This window comes from Mytilus californianus, unplaced genomic scaffold (assembly GCF_021869535.1).
Source record: "Mytilus californianus isolate M0D057914Y unplaced genomic scaffold, xbMytCali1.0.p SCAF_4, whole genome shotgun sequence".
Lineage (NCBI taxonomy): Eukaryota > Metazoa > Mollusca > Bivalvia > Mytilida > Mytilidae > Mytilus > Mytilus californianus.
Genome location: NW_026262690.1, coordinates 53,288,455 through 53,312,840, shown reverse-complemented (window position 1 = coordinate 53,312,840; position 24,386 = coordinate 53,288,455). Strand labels below are relative to the sequence as shown.

The window sequence follows — 24,386 nt, the reverse complement described above, 5'->3', positions numbered from 1 at the left end:
GACTTTTACAAATATATGATACGAAATAGTAAACATGTATTTTGTCCATTAGTAACGAAATGGTAGATGCATTTGGCCCATAGGGTACGAAATGGTTTTTATCATGGGTACGAATTGGTAAATGTTGGGTGTGAAATGATAATTGTGGGTACGAAATGGCAGTGGTACGAAATGGTGAAGGTACGAAATGACTTGCTACCCAATCATCTAAGAGTATGAAAACATGTCGCTAGTAAGTTGACACAGAAACATCGTATCGGTCAACCAATTCGTGTTGGCGACTGTAAAACTTGTGAAGGTTTCCTCATAGATATGTTGGATCAGCTTTTGTGTAAGGATCACATCCCTGTTTATGGAGTCTTATAGTGTGAACATGCACGATTGCTACATATTCATCGAGATTTGAATATACCATACGATGAGGCAGAGGGTATGTTACTGCTGAGAAATGGGAAGCTGACAATAGGAAAGTTGAAATCATCACGTTTGTCATAGATTCTTGTTTGAAGTCGTCTGTCTGTTTTAATATCGAGTACGTATGAAGATATGAAGTAGACCTTCTAGTTCCTTTAGTTTCTGTGATCCTTATAAGTTCACTGGGATGTATATGAGATGCACCATTCACTGAAATGTGGGTAATACAGTAACATGACATCATCGATACACTTGAAAGTTAAATTATAGAAGTTTGCAAGATGATGTTTCTTTTTGCCTTTGACAAGGCTCTGTATGAATTATACTTCATATGAGTACAGCAAATATGTTGTTACTCAAAAAGTCCATTTTTATTTTATCAACGGTGTATTTGTTGTTTTTTTTACCCACCTTAAAACTAATATAACCGCAACAGTTCCAGCTTCACCTATGGCAATGATCGTGTTGCAAAAAATACAAGCCCAATCAAGATCATTGTTTCATCCGGGATACATATTCTCCATTAACAGAAGCTGTTCTACTGTCTATTTTTACGGCACTTCTTTTGTTTTGATAAATTTCACTGGTTTTATTCGTTCGTATTAATTTATTAATACAAAATATTGTTTATAGAATAAACCTTATCATAAACACAAATACTGTTTGGGCTAATATTTTTTCAACCGGAACGAGTTATATCAAGGACCTTAAAGGGTTCTTGTTCTCACTCTTAATATTGATTTATCAATTACCTGAGGCAAAAAACCTCTGGGTTTGTGCAGTAAGTTTGTATCTGCATCAGTACGTTTTGATACAAACACTGGCCTTATAAAACGATGAAGAGAGCGCCTTCTGGTTATTGACGGTGCGGGAGAGTAATTTTAATCCTCTTTACGCTTGTTGCGTTAGAAATTCGGCAACCGCCCAGCGCATGTGTGTGTGTGTGTGGGGGGGGGGGGGGGAGGGGGGGGGGGGGGGTGGGCGTGATGAACGAAACGGTAAACAAATGTGGAATGAAGATAGTATTACTCGATTCTTAAAGAAAAAAATTAATACATCAAATCATGTTTTCTAATTTTGTGGTAATTTAACCCCTTTCTTGGCCCGTTGTTTAAAAAATTTCACAAAGTGTTGCTGCCGATGATTTCGGAAGCTGATTGGCTAAGTTAAAAAGGTCACAACCTTTATCCGCTCTCTCGATAAAAATGTGCTAATAGATGTTCGAGAAATTGACATCTTATATTTGAATGACGTAGAAATCCGGAATGTGGAATGCACTCGAAGGGGATTTTCGTTTATCAAAAACAACAATTTATTTGATAATCATTAGAGAAACGGATTCTGAAATAGTAACCTGTGGATTATAAGTTGTATCCAATCTCGATAGTTTAAAAACAAACATCCGGTCCACACAACGACCAATCAGGATTTGCCATACTCTTCATATTGGATAACTGCGCCCATTTTACTCAGTGGTTTTTTATTGTAATCTTTATGACACAGGCAGTTCCAATATAAAAACCAAAAGTAGCGAATTATGTTCCATCTTTCCAGCATAAGTACATAAGAACCACACATTCGTTACAAATCAGAGTTAAGTTGGCTTCATTTGACACCTGAAGAGACTTTTTTTAAACCGGATGAAGCTAAATATCTTCCTTATTTCGCAAAAAAACTACCTAGCGATTGTGTATGTTTGGAATCAGTATTTCGTTACCTATCATATGATATCGGAGGTATTTCCTTATATCCCCTTTTTACACGTACATAGAAATCACATATTTTTTAAATCAGTGTATAATCTACTATTTTACACCTGACGCAGAAACATACTACACAGTATATAAAATTGAAATAAGTCTATGATAAGATATCTTTTGATATCAAGAGTGACTGCAGATACATTTTCAGCTCAATATGGTTTCCTTTCTTTGAGTTCATTCAAACCTTAATCACCAACAAACGTAAATTTGAACAAAAGAAAGACCTTGGGAATAAGTACCAGAACCATAAACACACACCAACACCCACACAAACATACAATGTATATATATTGAACATTATCTGGTGATACTTTTTCCTAAAACATTTCATTCTGGAGTAACATAATTGTACTTAACTTGACATATAACTGTCCAGAAAGAAGAAAAAAAGTAATTATTCCATTTTGAAGTGTGATTTCTCAGGACAGCTTTTCATGTTACATTCCCAATGATAAATCAATACGAAAGCTGATAAATGTTTGTCTTCAGGGGTATTATCATCATTCTTAAGCTAAAATTACGAGACAAACCGACAGCTATCCGAAATTTATAACTCAAGATGTATTAAATTGTTACTTAAAATGGGTTAATTCGATAGAAAGAACGCTGAGACTCCAACGTTGTATTTACTCTATGTTTTATGAGTATGTATTTACATTGTGTCATAGATCAAATTTATTCGTTCAGTGTATATTCACTTGTTTTTGTTAATATGTCTTTTGATTGAGTTAAGCCATTTCAATTGATATTTTATAGTGTGTCTTTCTATGTTGTGATGTTACACTATTGTTTCAGGTTAGGGTGAAGGTTGGCGACTATTAAAACGTTTAAACCCGCTGCATTTGTTTGCACCTGTCCTAAGTCAGGAACCTGATGTTCAGTGGTTGTCGTTTGTTGATGTGGTTCATAAGTGTTTCTCGTTTCTCGTTTTTTATATAGATTAGACCGTTGGTTTTCCTGTTTGAATGAAGGTAAATCCAGAAAAGCGCTTCAGACGCATGAAATTTATGACGTGTTGTTTTCATTTTTTAAACTAGTAATTTTTGTTTGTGCCCTTTATAGCTTGCTGTACGGTATGAACCAAGGCTTCGTGTTGAAGGCCGTACTTTGACTTATAATGGTTTACTTTTACAAATTGTGACTTGGATGGAGAGTTGTCTCATTGGCACTCATACCACATCTTCTTATATATATATGTACAAATTGATTTTTTTTTAAATTTTATTATATGATATACACATGTCTTCTTCTTAATTTTCTTTTCAACGGTTGCATGAAAATAACACTTTCTAAATAGTGTAAGAAAACCATTAATTAACATTACAGAAAGATAAAATAGACGATTGAAATACTAAAATAGCGAACATCAAAGAAACGCCTTAAAACGAAACATACACATGGAGCAAGTAGAACACAAGTCATATTTTATTACAAAAAATACTTTTATAGTTGATAACAATTGTAATAATAAACAGAGACGAGATATATATATATATAGCCACACAAAAAAAACAAGAGGCATATTTATAAAGGTAAACTTGCATGGTCTTCTACAATAGACAAATGTATATGCAATATGTCCAGCTTTTAATTGGCCGAGTAAACAAAGTTTAAAAATAAAACAAAGTCTGACTATCAAAGACCTTCCGACTACACCAAATTATCAAATGATAAAAACTTTCAGATATAAAAAGCAATTGACTTGGAACAACGGACATGAGCATATGTCAGGTTGTGCTTTACATCCAACTTTGAATGTTAATATATGGTCAATTTCTTTAGTATTTGTTTCACTTACACGGTCGAAATCGGAAATTTGTTGAAACCTATTAGATTTGAAAATGTAAATACTTGTTTTTGTATAAATATAAATCACAGGACATCCTTAACAAAAAAAAAGATAGATTTTTATATATGATTATTAAGGATCCTCCGTGGATTCAAAAATAGTATCCGCCGGGCAATCATTAAACGCGAAACAAAACGGTAAAAGAAAAGACTACTCGATCATCTATTAATATAGTTAGGCTATTTCGAATCAAGACCGTAAATCCAATCCAAAACCAAAAACAAAAAGATTATTACAACTGCCTCGATAAGAATCTTACGTTCCAGCAGACTACGTAGAGGATATTGGTGGATGGCAGCATCTATGTTAGCTGGATCTCGTTAATAACGATTTTACTTTAGCAACATTAATATTGATATTGTTGAAAGTTTTGTTTGCCTCTGAGTCAATATTTTGATGAGAATGTGAATGTGTCCATTCCTTCATTCGATATTACTCCCGCCATTTGTTTTGACATCAAAATCCTTTCGAAATTTAGGTGAAAGACATAAGATAATTAATCATTATTAATAAAGACTCTGATCTAAACAGTATCAGTCAAAAAAATTAAAAATTGCTTAAAATAATTTAACAAGTTTTAGGTCATCCATGCTCTTCAACTTCGTATTTGTTATCACATTTTTAATTCGAGTGTATCTATGATGAGTTTATTAGCCAAACCTTCATGTTAATAATTATATAATACTCGTTGTATAATGTATATAATAATTTTACTTTGTCATCCATGTATAATCCCTCACTTGGAAAGTGTATCAATGCGACTGTCATACAAGCGAGAGGTTTAGTTAGCTATAAAACCACGTTTAATCCTCCATTTTCTACATAAGGAAATGGCTGTACCAAGTCAGGAATATGACAGTTGTTTAACATTCGTTAGATGTGTTTGAGCAATTGATTTTGCCATTTTTATAAAGGACTTTCCGTTTTGAATTTCCCTTGCAGTTCGGTATTTTTGTTAATTTACTTTTTGCTGTTTTAAAAATGTATGAAAGACAATTATTGAGTATTATAGATAAATTCCATTGTTGAGTGTAATAAGTAAAACTTGTCAAGAATGTGTCTAGTACCATAAATTTTTTCATGAATTTTAATCGAGAATTGAGCCTTGTTTTCTGAAACATATCAAAAAGGATTATCCTGTTCCTGATCCTAAGGTCAAAGTTAAACATACATTGATACGACTTGTCACGTTGTGCTAATTGTTTAATCTGGTACCATATTTCTTTAAGTAGTATCTCTCGGTACTTGGGTATACTTTTTATGTGCAGGATCGGGATTCATGCTTTACTAGTTCTAGAAATCTCCCCATTAATATGTGCTGTTCTATTGTTGGTGTCTTTTCTTGTTGGTGCCAGTACTGTTGTCGTGTCTGTCTGGATGTTCCATGTTTCCAGCTGTCGTATCATTTCTGTTCTTTCTTGTTGGTATCTTGCACACTTGGGTAGGAAGTGTTCTGTTTTTTCTTCTTCTCCACATTCGCAATATGGCGTGAGGGATTATCCTATTTGATGGTAGTACAATGTACTTATGCTCTCACGAATAACCTTTTTGAAGCTAGAATGTTCCTAATTTAGACAGCTTTTTAGTAAGTATACTTGTTTATTGTAAAACTAACCGAGGAGTAGAGTTTGGTTATTTTGTACTGTCCAGTACTGTAGAGACAAACGGTAAATTGATGCTTGCATGGACACTTCAACATCGGTTGTAAGAAAACCGAAGGCAACTTATTACCGAAAATGCAATTGCCATAAGCATCTCGACGGATGCCAGAAGTGAACAATAACTGTTTACCATTCCGGAGCACCCGAGACCGACCCGTTTTATATGAGACTTGTGTTGTTTAATCTTTAGTTTTTTCTGTGCAATGTTTTCTGGGTTGTTGTTTTTCTTTTCGTCGGTTTACTATTTGGTAATGGTATTGTCTGTTTTTCTCCGAAATATTGTTTTTGGTTGCCGCCATGGTATCATACCCCACTTTTAACCATATATTTACGGGATGTTCAGAAATCTTGCAAATGTTTATACCTTTTCAAAATTGTATTACAAAATAAAGGATTCTGACCCTAATTTAAACGGAAATGTTTTGGGGACGGATGAGTAATTATGACGAGACGAAGTAAGAATGAATAAAATTAAAAGCCTTTCATAATCTGAAGAGGCCACTGCCATAATATTATTCATGCTGATTCCATTTTAGTTACTTTTAATGTCATATATCTTTATGACATTCTTTCTTCCGACTCATATAAGTATATGGCATTTATACCTTTCTTCCGACTCATATAAGTATATGGCATTTATACCTTTCTTCCGACTCATATAAGTATATGGCATTTATACCTTTCTTCCGACTCATATAAGTATATGGCATTTATACCTTTTTTTGGTCTTTACGTTTTATACGTTCGTGTGTTTAAGTGATTTTTTTCTTCTTTTTAGTACATGAATTCGCTTTAGACTTTTACAATGTAAATGTTTGAGAAGAATATATGATGAGTTATCTCGCTTTGAACAAGTACACAGCTCGTTGGATATAATATTACGGTGATGATATACTTTTTCGTTCTCTTTAATTGTGACATCGAATCTTTTTATGCAAAGCAAATGAATTTTAAAAATTGATATGATACATTCAAAATTAGTAAAGAAAAAAGAAATAGGGAATAGTCAATACTGCACATTTATTACCCTGCAAAAATGTGCCTCAATGCTCTTATGTTACATGATCCACATCTAACAAAGAATTATAGTATACTCTGTCCTATACTAGTAGCACTGAGGGGTATATTTTGTTTCGGCCTGAGTTTTGAAGCACTATGATTTTTAGATGAAGAACATCAATAAAAGCACTGTTTCTTTTTCGTCAAGTTCGAATAGGGTTTATACGTTAACAATTAAAATAGATACACCAAACCCTTTCTTTTCATTTCAGTTTATGACAATGTTTACGATGGATATACACATTTGTTGTACCAAACAACCAATCAAAGAGAACAAACGTTCTCTAAGATGGAAAGAATAAAGATTGAACAACAATCCTTAAGACTAAGCATCGTGTCAAAGTTTGGACATTGATCGTCTCCATTGTTCTTGCACTCAATTCATTCCCTGCATACCCAATCAATTAGTACGATAAAACTTTGGAACGGAGCTGGAACTGTTGGGTAGTTTAACACCACGTTTCCCATGTTTATCAAGAGATTGGTTATATGTTAACGTTAATTGTTACTCGCAATCTCTGCTAATATAGTTGTAAAATGTATGCAGCCTGAAATGATGAAAATTGAATGTTGCTCTATTTGAATGAAACCCCTTACATCTTGACGAATTACAATTGGTCGAAATATAAATTCCTTTGAAATTGCCTTAACCCAATAGGGAATATGGTACAGCTGTTGTTTTCATTTGTTCCGTTTGTTTATTTTACATATTTTTCCAGGTATGTCGATTTTGGCTTTGATTTTGACCAATCTTAATCCTCCTAGTGAATCAAGTGCATGTTCAGATTTAGTTTTTACACAAAAGGATAATGGATGACTATATTTCCTCTTCATATTCAACACCGCTACATGTAACCTTTGACATTGTGAAACATGTGTGGCGTGTACAATTTGAATAAATGAAAACGCTTGTATATGTTAAATTTTTGTCAATATGATTTGGTTTGAAATAGATGGCGTTTGCATTTGTTTTGTGTTGCCAAGTTGCTGTCACATTGACCTATCACAAACATGTCATTTTATCTAAATGAAAATAGTTTTGATTATAGGAATTTGGGAACAAAAGCTATTTGATTAAACGGGTTTAGCTTACATAATATCGGAGACTATTATAACATGTTTAATAGTAGTCTCAGATCACATGAAATTGTTACTTTAAATAAAAATACTTTTTTACACTAAAATTCACGTAACAAATATATGTATGTAACACATTGTCACTCGTTAGTTAAATACCAATATGTGGGGTACATTGACTCTTAAAATATTATAAGATTAAATAAATCGTACCGTTCCTAGTGATTTGCCGCAATGCGACAACCTATTTACATGTACATTGTATGTGCTTTCCAAACAAATAAAGATAAGTTTTCAATTGAATTACTTTTCTGTTATGTTTGCAGATTTACAAAGAGGGTAAATAGGGGATTATGACTATTTTATTACCTCAATATATCAAGTGTTGGATAAATAATACAGTGTAATAAATGATAATCGTGTTTATACCTGCGATAAATCAGAATTATATTTCATCAAATTAAAAAGAAAAATCAATTTCACATTCTGAGGTAGATAGGAAATTAAATTGGTTTACAAATACATGTATGAAAGTTATTATATTGAGTGTCCATCCTGGCTAATCCTTAATCGCTTAAATATGAAAAAGCGGTGCATAAACAAAAATAATTTCTAAATCAAAATAGAAAGCAAGACAACGTGTTGTTACATACCTTATTTATGCACAATATCATACGATCAGTTTAAGACCATAGACAAGGGCGTTAATTTCAATTTTTCGGTATCCAAGAGGATTTTCCTATGTAACTAGATAGCATATCCATAAATAGATGAAGACAACAAAATGTGCCCTAAATACATCTAGAGGCTGTTAATAGATAGATGGAAACACAATTGCAAGCGAAATGGATAAGACGAGACGTGCAAGTCCATGAATTACTAGTAAAAACCAAAATCTTAATAAAAAAGAAATTAGCGCTTTTATTGTTGTCCTTCATCTTCATACTTGCTGGATGATCTTCAACGATGAACATATAAACTCAACCTATACAGTCAGACCAGGATGGTCCCTAGAGTTCACTTACGCTACTCTTACAATTGTATCTTTATGATTATAAGTGTGGACACAGAAAGGTTGGTCGTTATTTAACATGGAATAAATTCGCTATTGTTCAAGTTTCAGAACTGGCTAAAGACGTTATAAGTAAGGTTAAGACTCCTTATTTCTTTATGACTGGGATTGATGCCTGTAAAATCTTGTTTTACATCCCGTGGGTAGTCCTACTATATTCAGAAGGAGAACATTTAATCATGTGTTATTTGTATTGGCCCCGCATTGCAATAGACCAAACTACCAAAATATAATTTAATTTGCTAGCTCATATAGTATGTCACTGACAAGCTTATATATTACCCAACTAGTCACATTTTCTGACCCCGAGCCTACGAGTTTTTTATGCCACGTGAAGACAGCAAACAAGTTATGATTTGACCTGGTGAGGAATGTGTATCGAACAAACAAACCCTTTCCCATTTATTCTTACTTGAGTTGAGAAACAAGATAACAGATACGGTTATTACAGCTGATCTCTTCAAGTGTGTACCTAATGTATAAAAGTAAGGTTTGCTTGTTTCATAGTCTTAGATAAACTTAAATTTTGGTAGCTAACAAAATGATCTTACAGATTTTTTGTCCTTGTGTCTTCATTTTCTTACCAGTCCCCTGCATAACTTGGTTTGCTAACAATAAATATTATTACTTGTTTATAGGTATTAAACAAAGATTATAGTTATTTCGTGGTCTCCCTAGCATACAAACAAACTGAACTGTTATTTTTACACAGAGAAGTTTAGTTGTTGTATTGTATTTGTATATGTTTTTCCTTTTGAGACCAGGGGTGGTGTTCTCGAAAGTATCCTAAGATTCGTCCTAAGACCAATTTTAGAATGGACTTAGGATAATCTTAGGACACTCTTAAGTTGTGTCTCGAAGCTATCTTAGACGCATCTTATGTTAGGACGTCCTTAACATATCCAAAGTGCGAAATTTTAAATAGTTAAAGTATTTTTTTGATAAAACATTTATTAAAGACGAAACCAATTAATAAAATTGTTTACGAAATTTACTAATTACATGTATTTAGTTAAATGCATGGTTTCAAATGTTATAATAAAATAATATGAAAAAAGAGTGTAAATTTTAAACTGGAAAACAATTTGTTTTGAAATGAGAATTGAATTCGTAGTGTCATCGTATTGTGAAACACGAAGTTCAAAGTTTAAAATCATGCACAATTGCTTTATACACTAAATAATTACCGATGGTGCGTTTCATTTCATGTTCATCTTCACGTAAAAAATTGAGCAAAAAGCATGCAAAAAGTTAGGATGAAGATAGGATAATCTTAAGACACCTAATTAGGTGTCCTAAAGTTAGGACGAAAAATGCGATGTATCCTAAGTTAAGAGAGCTTCGAGAACACGACTTAGGACAAAGACGTGTCATAAGATGGTCTTAGGACACGACCTAATCCTAAGATAGCTTCGAGAACACCACGCCAGGTCCATAGAATCAATTAAGATATGTTTCTCTTCCAATGATGTTATCATTTAAGATCAAACAAATATACCGTTTGGAAATTTTTTATCCTGAAGGGCTCACATACTTTGCTTAACTTTTTTTGTTTTGTTTTTTTTAGTAGCTATAACACAATTTCTCCTACATATTGAAAAACATATTTGGGTTAGACAGAAAGACTCTTAGTTTTCAAGTAACGTTATTTCGAGAGAAAAAAAGCAACAATGTTCTACAGATTTATAAGTGTTTGTTTTAATTAAACGAGCATTGTACGTTTGAATTTGGGGCTATCCACGTGTATCAGAGCGGTAGAAGCGTTTTAATTTATATATATAGTCTAAATTGAAAACAACGTTCAAACCTATGATTGCGTTGGATAAAAACCGCAATTTTTATACGTGTGCATGCAAAACAAATTTCTTGGTAGAGGGGTCTAAATACAGCACAAACAACATTTTTCAAAAGACCAAAAATGTGAAAAAGTATAAACAAGTCTAAATTGAAAACAACGTTCAAACCTATGATTGCGTTGGATAAAAACAGTAATTTTTATACGTGTGCATGTAAAACAAATGTCTTGGTAGAGGGGTCTAAATACAGCACAAACAACATTTTCCAAAAGACCAAAAAAGTGAAAAGTATATTTTAACAAATCGCATTTGACTTACAGGTCGAACAACTGATGTTCTTAAACCCTGCTGACTGCCATTGGCGATTGCCAAATAAATTTATCACGAGATGTAACATGGATCTTAATTATTAATTTAATACCAAACAGAAAACAATAAACTTGCAAAGAAGATGGTATACCGCAAACATGAGGTGCAAAAATGTGTACACCATATCTGGATTTCGACAATTAATGTCTCTTCAGTGATGTTAGGGATCGAAACGGTATTTGGAAGGCCATATAATTTACCTCAATTTAGGATAGACTCTTGAATTTTAAAGAGTCGAAATAGGATGAACGGATCATATAAACCCGTAGCAAATATAATACAAGCACAAACGAAAAAATATAAACAAGTTTAAATTGAAAACAACGTTCAAACCAAGTATGATATATATATATATATATATATATAAAACTACTAAATGTGCCTTATTCAGAAAATTTAATATCTTTAGCAAACATTTTTAGAAAACTTCTAGAACATTGGTATTTCACATTGACTTTTTAGTTGTTAACGTCGAGTGGACGAATTAAACATTTAGAAAATAGTCTTAATTTAAAAAAAAAGAAAAGCTGTTATTATAAATATAATCCTTTAAATACTAAACAGTAGATCAAATACATATTATCCGAAAACTGTACTAAATATAATTCATGAATATAAGTGGAATATTTTAAAGAAACGTGCACAGCATATAACGGCTTAAGAAATCGCAACACCATTGTTACATAATTATTTATTATATTTTGATGTGCATTTAAATAAACACATACAATACTTCCATGTTAAATGTATCTACGGGCCACTCATTAGTGGCTTCAAATTTCCGACATTATAAGTTCAAAATATGTGATACTTATGAAAAAGAAAAAAGAATGAAATAAATCTTACACATATCACAAAATTCTATGATTATGATCTTCATAGAATCCCAAAAATCCACACTACATACGACAATCTTTTGCAAAACGTTAAGTTTCTCTTGTAAAGTTTTTTTTTTACTATTTTCAAAATTAAAGTAAAAACATTAAAAGATAAAGACGTGAGTACATATAAGATAGATTGATATTTCAATAGTTTATTGCAAAAATATTTCCCATAGATTTTGTTTGCAAAATCAAAACACAATACGAAGTGCTGCTTGTACTTGTCATTCTTGGATGATAACGTTATAGACCTAGTATTCTGAATCGTTAGACACAGTGCATGCCGGAAAATTATTTCCCTAATTTGCACTCTTCCTTATTGTCTGGTCGACTCTAGAGAGTTGTTTTTTTTTTAACTAAAAACGATGTTGTACTTCTAAAAAAAAAAAGACAGAAAAACATGGCAGAAATAGAGCTACAGTCGTTGTTGTTAAAAAAACAGTTTGGAAGAAATGAAGAAAGTCATATTATGGTTTTAATATTGTATTAACATATATGATACTGTATTGCACGAGATTTATATACATATATCGAGGCAAAGCATTTTTAATCACAATATTCTCGTACAATTTGGTAGTCTTATCGAGACAATTTTTTTTAATTCTTGTGTGCAACAACCCTATACAAATTGTTTTAGTGTAACATTCTGTTTCTGTAATTTTATCTAACATTTTATCTCTGTAATAAAAAATCGTCTCCTCCGTTTGATCGATTACAAAAAGGCAAATACTGAAAAATGTCATAATCACAATTGTTCAGCCATTACCAAAACACATTGCAAATGAAAGATATGGCAAGGCGACAAGATCTATTTCAGCTGGTATGGAATGCATCTTGATTAAATTGAATGCATTACATGTATTTTCAAAAGAAAAAAAATGACGTTGAATGGCATGTGTAATGTTTGAAATTATATGTACATTTGAATATTGTAAACCGTAAACCACAAATTAACATTTCATCTACATAAATATTTCTACTCATGTTATGTTTGTGAAAGTATTTACATCTACTGTCCATCATTACATTTTCATTCTACCAACTTTGCTCTTTGTAAGCAGGTTCCATATTTCTCTTGTAACACGTCAGTTTCGTAAGATGCTTCTTTGAGGATAGAGCATCTCATTTACTTTGTTAACAATGCGCAAAACTCTGAAAAGAAGAAACAAATGGTAAATTAGTAGCGTATGCACTGTTTGTCATTCTATTTTTTTTTTATTTTAATGTACATTTTGTTTCAGAAATATTTTAATCGCAACGTTTAATATTCTTCTGACTCTTGCATTCACGATTAACCCCATACCTTATGTATAACTCATTACCTTCAGATGCAAGGTTACTGAAACTGAAATCGTACAATTGATTTTTAATTATCAAATATTATCCGAAAAATGATAATGTTTTCCCACTGTTTGTACCTGCATAATTGATTTTTCCCGTGGAATGTTTGTCTGCTGCTATTATCATTTCTGTGACCTCATCATATGACAGCCGTTCTCCAAGATTCATCATGACTTCCCTGAACTCCTGTGATGTAATGTACCCGGTTCGATTTGTGTCAAAAATCCGAAAAGCTTGAATTAAATCGTCCTCTGAATCAATATCCCCCATCTTTTTAGCAATCATCGACAAAAATTCGTCAAAGTCTATTTCCCCATTTCCTGTAAAGACAAATTGATTTAGATAAATTTAAATTATAGGCATTATTTTAAATCGTTTGGAAGCTCTAAAATGTATGGTATTATTTTTCGTTGTTTGGAAAATATTTCACGTCGCTCACATGTTTTAGAAAGCAAAGGGAAAAGGTCAACAGGACTTGGAGTTCAACCAAACATTGATTCTCACTTAGTTCATTACAAATACAATATATAGGGATAAAGGAACGTGTTTGCTTAAGTAAAAAATGTTTATAGAGCTTTTTGAAAGTTGAAAATTTTGATTTCAAGAGTAAATAATTATGATAATATGAGGGTTAAAGTGACAGAATCAGTTTCACATAATAAATATTAAAAAAAAACTAGGTAATTGAAAAGTGTTTACCCTTCAGGAAGTTCGACTCGACATTTCCCAAATAAATGCGAACGACATATCAAAACACTGCACTTCTTCAATGCGGTTTTTAATTTCTTTTCAATTGTTTAATGAATTTAACAATACTTCAAGTACCTGCTTATAAAGTGAGTATCTTTGTCGTTTAATACGATGTTCCAGATCTTATGTTTCCTATCAGGACTCTGTGATGAGGGTTAGCTCTACCAATAAATCTAATGAATCAAAGTGTCCTGACGGTATAATGGGATTTATCCGCAGCAAAAGTGTTATAGTCGCCATCGTGACCAGTTTGAATGCAATGTAATGTATATCTCGCAAATAGCCAAGCTAAGTTCAATTTCGTTATATATTTAGTGTTGCAATGACTGTAAACCGATATAAAGTATGTTACATAACCAGCAGTAAAGTTTGGTTTTGGATAGTATAATTAATAGTCAACTAGAATTTTAACGTCGAGCGGCAAATGTGACAAGTTTTCCTGATGAATCGATCGATTGTTGCTTGCTTAAGGTCCAATGGTATAAATATTTTATGCATATCCAGAACAAAGTAATAATATGCGAGCTGAGCGGTGTGGCAGGAGAGAAAATTTGGACTGCCACTGGATTAATTTTTGCCTTTCAGGAAATGTACAGTAGTATGCATATTCAGAACGAGAAACTATCAGCAATAATACAATAGGTAGCTTCTGTGAGGCACCTACGGACCCTTCAAAGAGTTGGATTTTTTAACGTGCAGACACTGATGCAACTCTTTATACGACCCATCAGATTTAACATCCTTATTCTTACCGGACGTGTAACGCACAACCAAACAGACCTGCATTTTAAGCAAGGGTTTTCCTTCTGATCGAAACGACACCAAGATGACCATATTTCTATTCCCAACACGCCCTTAGAGTTGACTGTCACTGGCAAAAGAGTGTAACTATTTTTGTAATAGGGCAGACATTTTGCCTTACAATAGCCTACTAAGGATCAATCAGTGTTGTTGCACGAGTTTTTGAACGTGCAAAACGCAGTAGAACACATTTAAAACACAAGTCAACGTGTTTGAAGTCCCTATTTTGAACGGACGTGCCTGCATATTAATACATCCTGCACAGTCAAACGGATGCCCCTTACAGTGAGGGGATTGTTCTCCTCTGTCGGAAATTAGTTCAATTATATATACCCCGGGAGTAGCCTTGTTATGGACCCGTATGTTCACAGGAAAATATTAATTAATAAATAAGTAAACATAATATATATGCATATGAACACAGTTTTATACTAAATCGACATAAACAAGGCCGTTGGTTATCTCTTTAGAATTGTTTCATATTTTTTCATAACGGAGTCTTTTATAGCTAACTATATGATATGGGTTTTTCTGATGTTGAAGGCAAAACCGTGTCTTATAGTTCACACCTTCGTAATTTGTCTCTGATGAATAGTTATCTCATTGGCAATCATACCACATCTCCTTATGTTTATATCAATAGATTATAATGATACTGAATGATCCTTATGTCATTTATTCCAGGTATAATATACATACCATCCTCATCAACTTCATTGATCATAGCATGTAACTCTTCGTCGGTTGGATTTTGACCTAATGACCTCATCACTACTCCAAGTTCATTGGTTGACACTGTGCCGTCGCCGTCTTTATCGAATAACCTAAAAGCCTGTCGAAACTCTGTAAAAGACAGTTATTTTAGAATTCAAAAACAACTGAAAGGATAATTAATAAAGGGCGTAGAGGTAGCTGGTAGTTTCGATAGCCTTAAAACGATTATTTGACGAAAAGTATATGCTTGGGTTTTAAAATTTCATATTGTCTATTTTCCAAAGAGTAATTTAATATTTGTGTAGAGGTAAAACTCATGGAAAATACACAACTGTTGTTGAAAACGGCAAAGATTTTGGAAAACATAATAAACAGTGACAAATCCGACCACGAAAATGCTTTGTTGTAGTTTGATTCAATCATCTTATTGTTTGCTAAAATATTTTGATGATCGGAAGTTGTGCTGTTTTTTCATTTTTCAATAATTCTTTATTTGAATGTGCTCGTTCCTGCTTGCTGTAGAGATTTATATGTTAGGGTTACAATGATTTTTATATGCAGAACTTGTCTGCTAAAAGAAGACTCTCGAGTACTTTGTTTGGATAATATCTATACTTCTATAAAAGTTCGATTCTTTGGTTAGCAATCGTGTAAGACTACAAAATAAGCCTGATGTCAGCATTCTAATTGCCTCTGTGTTCTACTTGATAAACTAGACAAAACTACATGCAAAAAAGTCGTGCCACAAACATTGGATTTATTAAACAGTGATGTTGAAGTACAATTTGCTTTGATTGTATTAAAAAAACGTAGTTGATGCCCCCGTCAAACAAAATGATCAGCAATGTATAATTTCACTAAAAATGTCCAAGTATAACCTTCTGTCATTTCTAAACATTTGATGAACATTCTAAATCTTGTTAATATTCACACCTACCATCCTATACGATAGAAATATTTTAGTTTGAAAACTATAAGAGGAGTAAGCTGGACAAACCATGTACCGTATGCTTAATATTTCAAATTTGTTGAAATTTAAGGAAAATCAAAATCCTGACAAAATGCACACCGTTATATGTACAAACACTCCCGATATATGTACAAACACTCTACATAATAAAAAAGTTTTGGCTTTAGCACTGTAAGCGACGTTAGCCGGTCAAACCATGCAGTACCCCGTATGCCTAATATACCAAAATTGACGTCATTTGAGGAAAGTTTCAACAACATCAAAATCCTGACAAAGTGCACACCTTTGTGTTAACTCTCTAAATAATATAAAATTAATACTAGTAGATTGAAAACAGGAGAAATCGTACAAACAACATACCCTATGTGAGACGGACGGACAGGGGTAAAACAATATGCCGCCGGACATTTTTCTCGGGGAACATAATTAAATTTCCCAGTTTTATCCCTTACGGTTATTCAATTCATGAAATGATTAAAATCAACATAATTACACAAGTTTGGGTAAAAAATTCAAAAGTTTGATAAAAAAAAGTTCTGGTAAATATAATCCACAATATGTATTTAAAAATAAGTCATCTTCTCTTTTTAATGAGTCATTATATGTGGGTTTATTTGTTTTCTCATAACATCATTAATCATTCCAAATGGGGCTGTGTGGTCTGACTATCTAATTTTGAAATACTTTGCGCGACTTACAAACAGAATGGGGCCTAGGATTACACCTCTATTTACTTGTTTACAAAATACTATACGGAACTTGCGAATTATAACTTTAAATCGAAAGCATATTTACAACATTCTTTAAAATTATATAAAAAAAAATAACATATACGTGAGAAGGTGCATATTCCTTAAGATGCTATTTTTCAGGTTTTTTTTAGATCCGCCATTGCTACAAAACAAACATTCCTGAAATTGTCGACGCCCCTCTTGTTGCCTGTAATGAGAAAACTCAATCCGCCACTGAGAGGTGTTTTAGTTATAGTCATACAAAAGTAGTGGCATTGATATATCATCTTAGATTGAATCATATTTCATCCAAATACGGTAGACCATCCCTCCTCCAAAAGAATAAGTAGACAAAAGGATTATATAACGTATGCGCTTTTGACAAACAACAACCAACCCCAGTTCAAGAGATTGTACGTTGAACTTCATAAAATTTATTCAGTGTGTCAATACGTTCTCACGTTTGCACTGTTTACTTTCTAGTATTCTTGTCAACATTTGCATAGAATAAATGAAATGCAGTAATTCTAAAGTCAACACGTTGTTTCAATACAATTAGTCTGCTCGTCTATGTGTAATTATAACATCATACTTACCTTCTACTTGTACAGGCGTAAGACCGTAGGTCGATGTCTACAATAGAACAAATGCATAATATGCAATATGGAATACATTATAGATGCATAAGCCATAATTAGAAATTTTAACAACTGTTTTTTTTAAATTTTATTTGAGAAAGCATTTGTCAAATTTAATACAATGTAGTAAATAAAATATCTTTCAAATTTTATCCAGTGCAGTAACGTTTGTACTCTTCTAACTATGCAATCTTTCAGACAAACAATCTACAGCATTTATCTTAAAATTCAAGGAAATTGATACAGCATATGACATCTTCAGAAGAGGAATTGTTAAAAACTTTCAAGTACAAACAGAAAACAATGAAAAAGTACTGATCATATCAATGTTTAATTTAATTGTTAGCAGCCATTAAATGTAGCTACAAAAGCACGTGTTTAAATCCGAACCAATACAGAGTAGATCACGGAGATCCATCAACCACATTCTTGAGAATAGAAAAATTTAAAACATACAGTGTATAAACAAAATAGCCTCGCCAATAAATGTGCACCAATTACCAATATAACACAAAACAGATTATACAAACCATATAGAATTATTGCAACAAAGGTTGTAAAAGTAGGGTAGGGTAAGAATGACAAAATATAGAAAGTCAAATGCATTAGCTGCTGCAGAAGAAGTCACCAGATTGACAGGCCATGATATAACATTATGGTAGTGATTCCAAACCCAGTGTAGGCATTGATATAAAAAACTTGAATTATTTTAAATCAGTTTGTTAGGCCAAACCTGTGGCTTGCATGACAATCATTCTGGATACTTTGTCTTTTTTTCTGTTGAAACATTCAAAGAAAATATAATTCAGACAAAAGCAATAGATGAAGAACATAACCTGTGAATGAAAATAACATTTTATAGATTTGTTGCGCCAGTAACGCTTTTCAGGAACTTTGGGGCCAAAAGTGATATAAACATAGCCAAATCCATATGTCGACTTTGCCTGAAGGAGTTGAAACCTTACTTTCTTAAAAGTTTTTAAATTTATCAACGGATAATAAAGAAACCGTTATCAAATGTAATCCCGTCGTTATTGTTTGCAAAAAAATCCGACGAATGTTTTGAATATAAAAATATGTTTATGTTCCACCTTTAAGGAGCATTAACTTCGATTTAGACATCAAATTACAGTATGTTTTTTTCTCCACGCAGAATATTGAAATACTAATTCGTTATTAGCAGCCAGTTAAATTCAATTTTGTAAAAATAAGACCAAACCATCGTTGATATATTATTGATTTGAAAGACAATAATGCGACCTCATTTTAGGTCTGTATGCATGCAACCATTAATTTGACCCTTACTTGGGGATTGGTTGAGCATTTGCTCAGCATGTTCAGTAATTAAAAAGAATAAATTGTCGTTAATTAATAGTGAAACAAAAGAGTCAACCCCCAAAACAAAATCATTCGCATACAGGTTAAATGATGATTTACATTTACACGAAATCAAGCAGACATAGAACACTCGTCATCTTACCATTGTACGTGTGTGTCTGTCTATTTATATATATATTGGATCACTTGACCATCGGCAGTCTTCGGAGGTCATCTCGATGGTTAACTAGACGGCGTCTAGTCCTTAAATACGAACGAAATGCTGATTCTTTATTACGATTTCATGCAATGTTTTTTGTTTCCTATTGAACTTTTGTAATCTGGTGATTATTGCTGTATATCTTAAATCAAAATAAGGAGTTTGAGTTAAATCGGAGGTAATGGGTTTGACAGCTTATGTCCCTTAACGCACACTGAGACTTCAGATTTAATCAAGAACTTATCAGTTTTAAATTATTTTTTATAATATATACTATTCTAAATCCATCTGAACAAGTACGTTACTAAATAAATGAGATGTGTGTTAGAATTTATCCACGGCAGATTAATGTTTTCAGTCGAACAGTATACACTATATACATAGTTATTAATACAATAACGCTTATGACATTTAACAAGACTACGTATTTATTAGTAATACAAATCAATGTCACATATCAAATAAAATGAAGTGCCAAAACATTAAATTCATTGAATATTTTATTAAATAGAATTCAATTAGTAGGTTAATCCTCAACAAAAAGTCGCAATCAAATATAAAACTTACGTTATACTTTGTACAACATTGTTAACAAACTTTGTATATGAACATTTAACAATAATGGAAAATGTGTGATCAATTGAGTTTTATTGAATTTCAAAGAGATCGTATATAACAATACAATAAAAATCAATCTACCACTTGAAACTATATACACTTAATAAATATATTTATGGAGTTAAAGTCGTGTATAAATTGAAAACAAAACTATTTATCAAAGTCAAAACACGCATATCAAGAGAATTGTTCTTAAATCTGAAAAAAAAGTATTCAGTAAATTAGAAAAGTGCGCTTACCATTTTCAGGATGTTACGTTTACTTTCGTTCTAAACCCGGATGTGCTAACAGAGCGCCATCTCCAGTCGAAAAAAAATATATAGACTAATTCAAAACTGTTACAATATGTTACTTGAATGCGGTGTGCGTAGCAATTCGTAATCGGTGTTGAAATAAAGCTAAAATTAAAATATTTAGCTGTTTTGGGTATAATTAAAAGATTAAGATAGGAACAATACTTCACAGATCCGATTTCATACATTCATATACTGATTTTTTTTTATTCAGCTGTGATGGCATTTAAAGCTAAGTATGAATTGTATTATTCTAGATCACAGAAGCACAATGACGTTTTACCTTTGTTTAAATATTTTAATGTTTTAAGAGATCAAGGTTATGTCTTTAAATGGTAAATGACTGGAGTTTTTAATGTAATAATTAATTCCACTGTCCGGTATCTTTGTGCTTTGTTAAGTGAATAATTGTGTTTTCCCAATACCAATCTATAGTCAAATAAAATAAACATCGTAAAAACATTTACAGCACAAATAATTCAATATAGTCTCTAATTGTAAGCTGCTTGAATATACAAGCCAAGTACAATTAAAAATACAATTACGCAAGCTGAAATGTAAAAGTTTATCTGTATAGAAAGTTTTACGGACGGCATCACGAGTTGGTTGACGGTTGTGACATATCTTTGTCACCATGGATATGTTCCAATTGCTGTAACCACAGTCCAGACATCATTTCTTCGATTGTTAAATCACCGAATAAGGCTTGTCACCGAATTTGTACTTTCCACCACGAGCAACAAAACAACTGAGTGCTACATGTGGAGCACCTGGGATTAACCCGGTTTTTAGTGAGGCTCGTGTTGCGTATTCTTGAATTTTTATGTACTGATCTGTGGAATGTGAGTGGACTGTTAGTTTTCTCATTTGATTTTTTTTATATTTGTCATTTCGGGGTCTTTTATTATAGCTTACTATGCGGTATGGGTTTTGCTCATTGTTGAAGACCGTACTGTGGCCTATAGTTGTAAACTTCTTTGTCATTTGGTCTCTGAGTCTCATTGGCAATCATACCACATCTTCTTGTTTTTATATCGAAACCCTGAGAGAAATATTATTTTCTTTAATTTCTTTTTCACTACATAAGTTTAATTAAACTTGACAAACATAATTTAAATACGTAGGGTCTTTACAAAATTTCTTCATTTCATTCTAATCGGACGGAAAACGCACTCCTGAAACAATATTTCAGTCTGATTGGCCAATTTAAAAAAATGTCTCCTCAAAATATAAGCGACATGTTTTGAACCTTAACAGGTCGGTGATATACAAACGATCCTGGTTTAATGTTGATCGGGGGCAAATAGATCCCATTAAACTCTATGGAAAGTCATATTTTCAACGTCTTTTCTGAAAATTGTAACTAAAGTAATGGCTCCTAAAGGCATTCTTATGTTCTGATTAAAAGATTACCGGCTAAACGATACAGGCTACCTGAATCCTCCAGTTAATCACAATCAGTTGTCTAGCAAAAGGCACATACATGGAAATATAACAGACAAATCAATACGACCTACCAAAAACCAGACATGTATTATGATCCATCATTTGTCGATATACATATTGATCAGAGCTATATGACAACCTTGGTCAAGACATATTATGAGACGGTTAACCGGCACATCTCAGAGACTATAAGATTGATTAAGTATGACAGTCCTAATCTTTCGAATACAGTTCGCTTGTGCATATCCTTGTTTAAGCAGTTTTCGTGGTAAAATTTTACAAAATATCTTTACTACATGATTGTTCATTGGATATTAAGCAAACCATTATCAATCGTTACTTAACTATTATCATGACTATTGCACAAACATTAGTTGGATGTTTTGTTGTCTATTTACGCCTTTCGTTATTTGTTCGTCCATTACATGTCTTGTTGCTTGAGATTTACATATGTCCTTTGATTTCTATTTCCTTTTTTTCTACTTGTTATATTATTAGGCAAACATTATCTTCATAAATCTCGTGTGAACATTCAGTTCCTTAATAGTTTTTACGAAAACACCTATATTCCTTCATGATAATGATGCTGATGTCTAAAATGACAAAGCCCCAAACAATATATTTTTTCTCTTTAAATCACATTATATAAACCGTTTGATACGGGCATAAGGTTGAGCTTTCACTTGGAAACCTTTTAGTAACCTAATTATACTCAAAGAACACTCACTAAGAAAATTTCGAACAATGATTTAAATTTCAACCACAATTACTAACTTCTAGATTTCACTCTTGGTAACCAAATTACATGTCCTTACAAAGCATGTCAAGATTCTGAGTTTACCAAAACATCGTTCCAAATTTAGTACAGTAACTATATACCTAATGTAGGGCTCTAACAGTGGCAGATTCAGGGTGCAAAGAGGGCGCACGCCCACTTTGATTGGAAAATATATTTTTTAGCACCAAATCGTCTAAAAGAAAAAAGTTGTCTTGGTCTGCTCGGTTGAATTTAGCAAGTTTTCTGTTTTTACCCTATACGGACCGCAGATAACTTGATAAAATTATTACCGCCCCTGATTTTGAGTCGGATGTGGATATTAAAGAATTCAAATGTGTGAAAGCAAAAACATTCTAATATTTGATTTCTCTTCTTCCCACATGTATTTCTCATTCTAAACGTAAAGACAGGAAATTAGTACAACTTTGGTCCATAAACTAAAGGCTCACACATATACCATTTTGCAATAACTATAACTCTAGTATATATAAGGTCAGTTGGCTGTCGTATAGCTTACTTTTTTATATTTTGCCTTGGTATTAATTTTTTCTTTTACATATTCTTTCTTTTCGTTATAATTTTTTAGGTATTATGAAATATGTTATATTTTTCTTTAACTCGAAAAGTACAAACGTAGAGCTCTATATGTAGCCGCTGGATTTAACAGAAGGAAAAAAATATGATCAAAGACAAATATATCTGAAAGACAAACTGAACCAACACTCAGTGTTAGAAACTTGAAATCAGGGTAGACAACTGTAAAAAAAACCAGACAAATACAAAATCAATTAGCAGTGTATAACGTCTCTTTGTAGAAGCTGCTACCTAATATCTTATTTCTACTTCATAAAGCACTCATGATGTGTCATATATAAGTAGTCTAATTAAACTTTGTGACATTTCTTATGTATTTCGATGATTTTCGAAAAGCGTTGGTATAAAGTCGATATTGTATCGTTGTACATTAATACGCGAGTAACGGTCAGTGTTGTACAATACGTTAAGACGTTTCAGCCTTGTTTTTTTAAAAATCGCTCCAGTTTAAGATATTTAGAGAAGTGGAGCTCTATCTGCAGTGGCTTGTTTAACAAATGTAATAATGTGGTCAAATATACAAGAAATATTACTGAAGCAAAAGACAGTATCAAAGATTTAAGGATTGGAACAACTGCAAAGCGCAAACAAACGCGTACAAACCACCAACGTAAATGTTGTATGCATCAATTTGCTATTTGTGTTTGAAGAAATCCTAAAATGTTCCTTTCTTTTTCGGCATTGCAGTTTTGTATTTGTTTTTAAGGCATTGTGCCATGTCAAGTCTTCCTATACTGTTTATGTTATTGCTGTATCGAATCTTCTGTCAAGTTCACAGACCGCTATTAGAGTGTAGAACGACGTGGTTTCATAGAAGCAGATTAAGTTCTTTGAGTCTGATTAATTGTAGGCTTACACAAATGTACATGTACTTTATTGCCGCATAAAAACTGTTTGTTTGTTTGCAGTTTTGTTTATTCATGCTTGTGAAATCACGTCGTTTTCTAATCTAATACTGTTTCTGTACTTCAATAGTCAGTGCTTCCGTACGGTTTTTTTTTTTTGGCAATCTTGTGGTCATATAGCTCTTTACAGGTTTATGTCTTATACATCCGGGGCCTTCAAATGCTTTGGTTTGAGCGTTCTTGAAGAAGGTAAATCCAGACAGGTGCTTCGGACGCACGAAATTGATAAAGCGTTATTTATTATATACTAGTACTAAGTCGATACCATTGCTGGTGGACTGTTGGTCCGAGGACACAGTTATCGTCCTTTGATTTTCGTTGTCTACAAA

At 32.6% G+C, this 24,386-nt stretch overlaps 1 protein-coding gene across 1 annotated transcript; it reads right to left on the bottom strand.

The window, feature by feature from the left end:
- Window positions 1-11,736: 11,736 nt before the first annotated feature.
- Window positions 11,737-20,437, bottom strand: LOC127738245 (neo-calmodulin-like). The gene is made up of 5 exons (XM_052249429.1): window positions 20,281-20,437; window positions 17,845-17,881; window positions 15,533-15,676; window positions 13,360-13,602; window positions 11,737-13,093 (listed from the first exon to the last, which is right to left on the bottom strand). Exons 1-5 carry the CDS (start codon window positions 20,281-20,283, stop codon window positions 13,068-13,070), a joined length of 453 nt encoding a protein of 150 aa, XP_052105389.1. The 5' UTR covers window positions 20,284-20,437; the 3' UTR covers window positions 11,737-13,067.
- Between the last annotated feature and the right edge of the window lie 3,949 nt (window positions 20,438-24,386).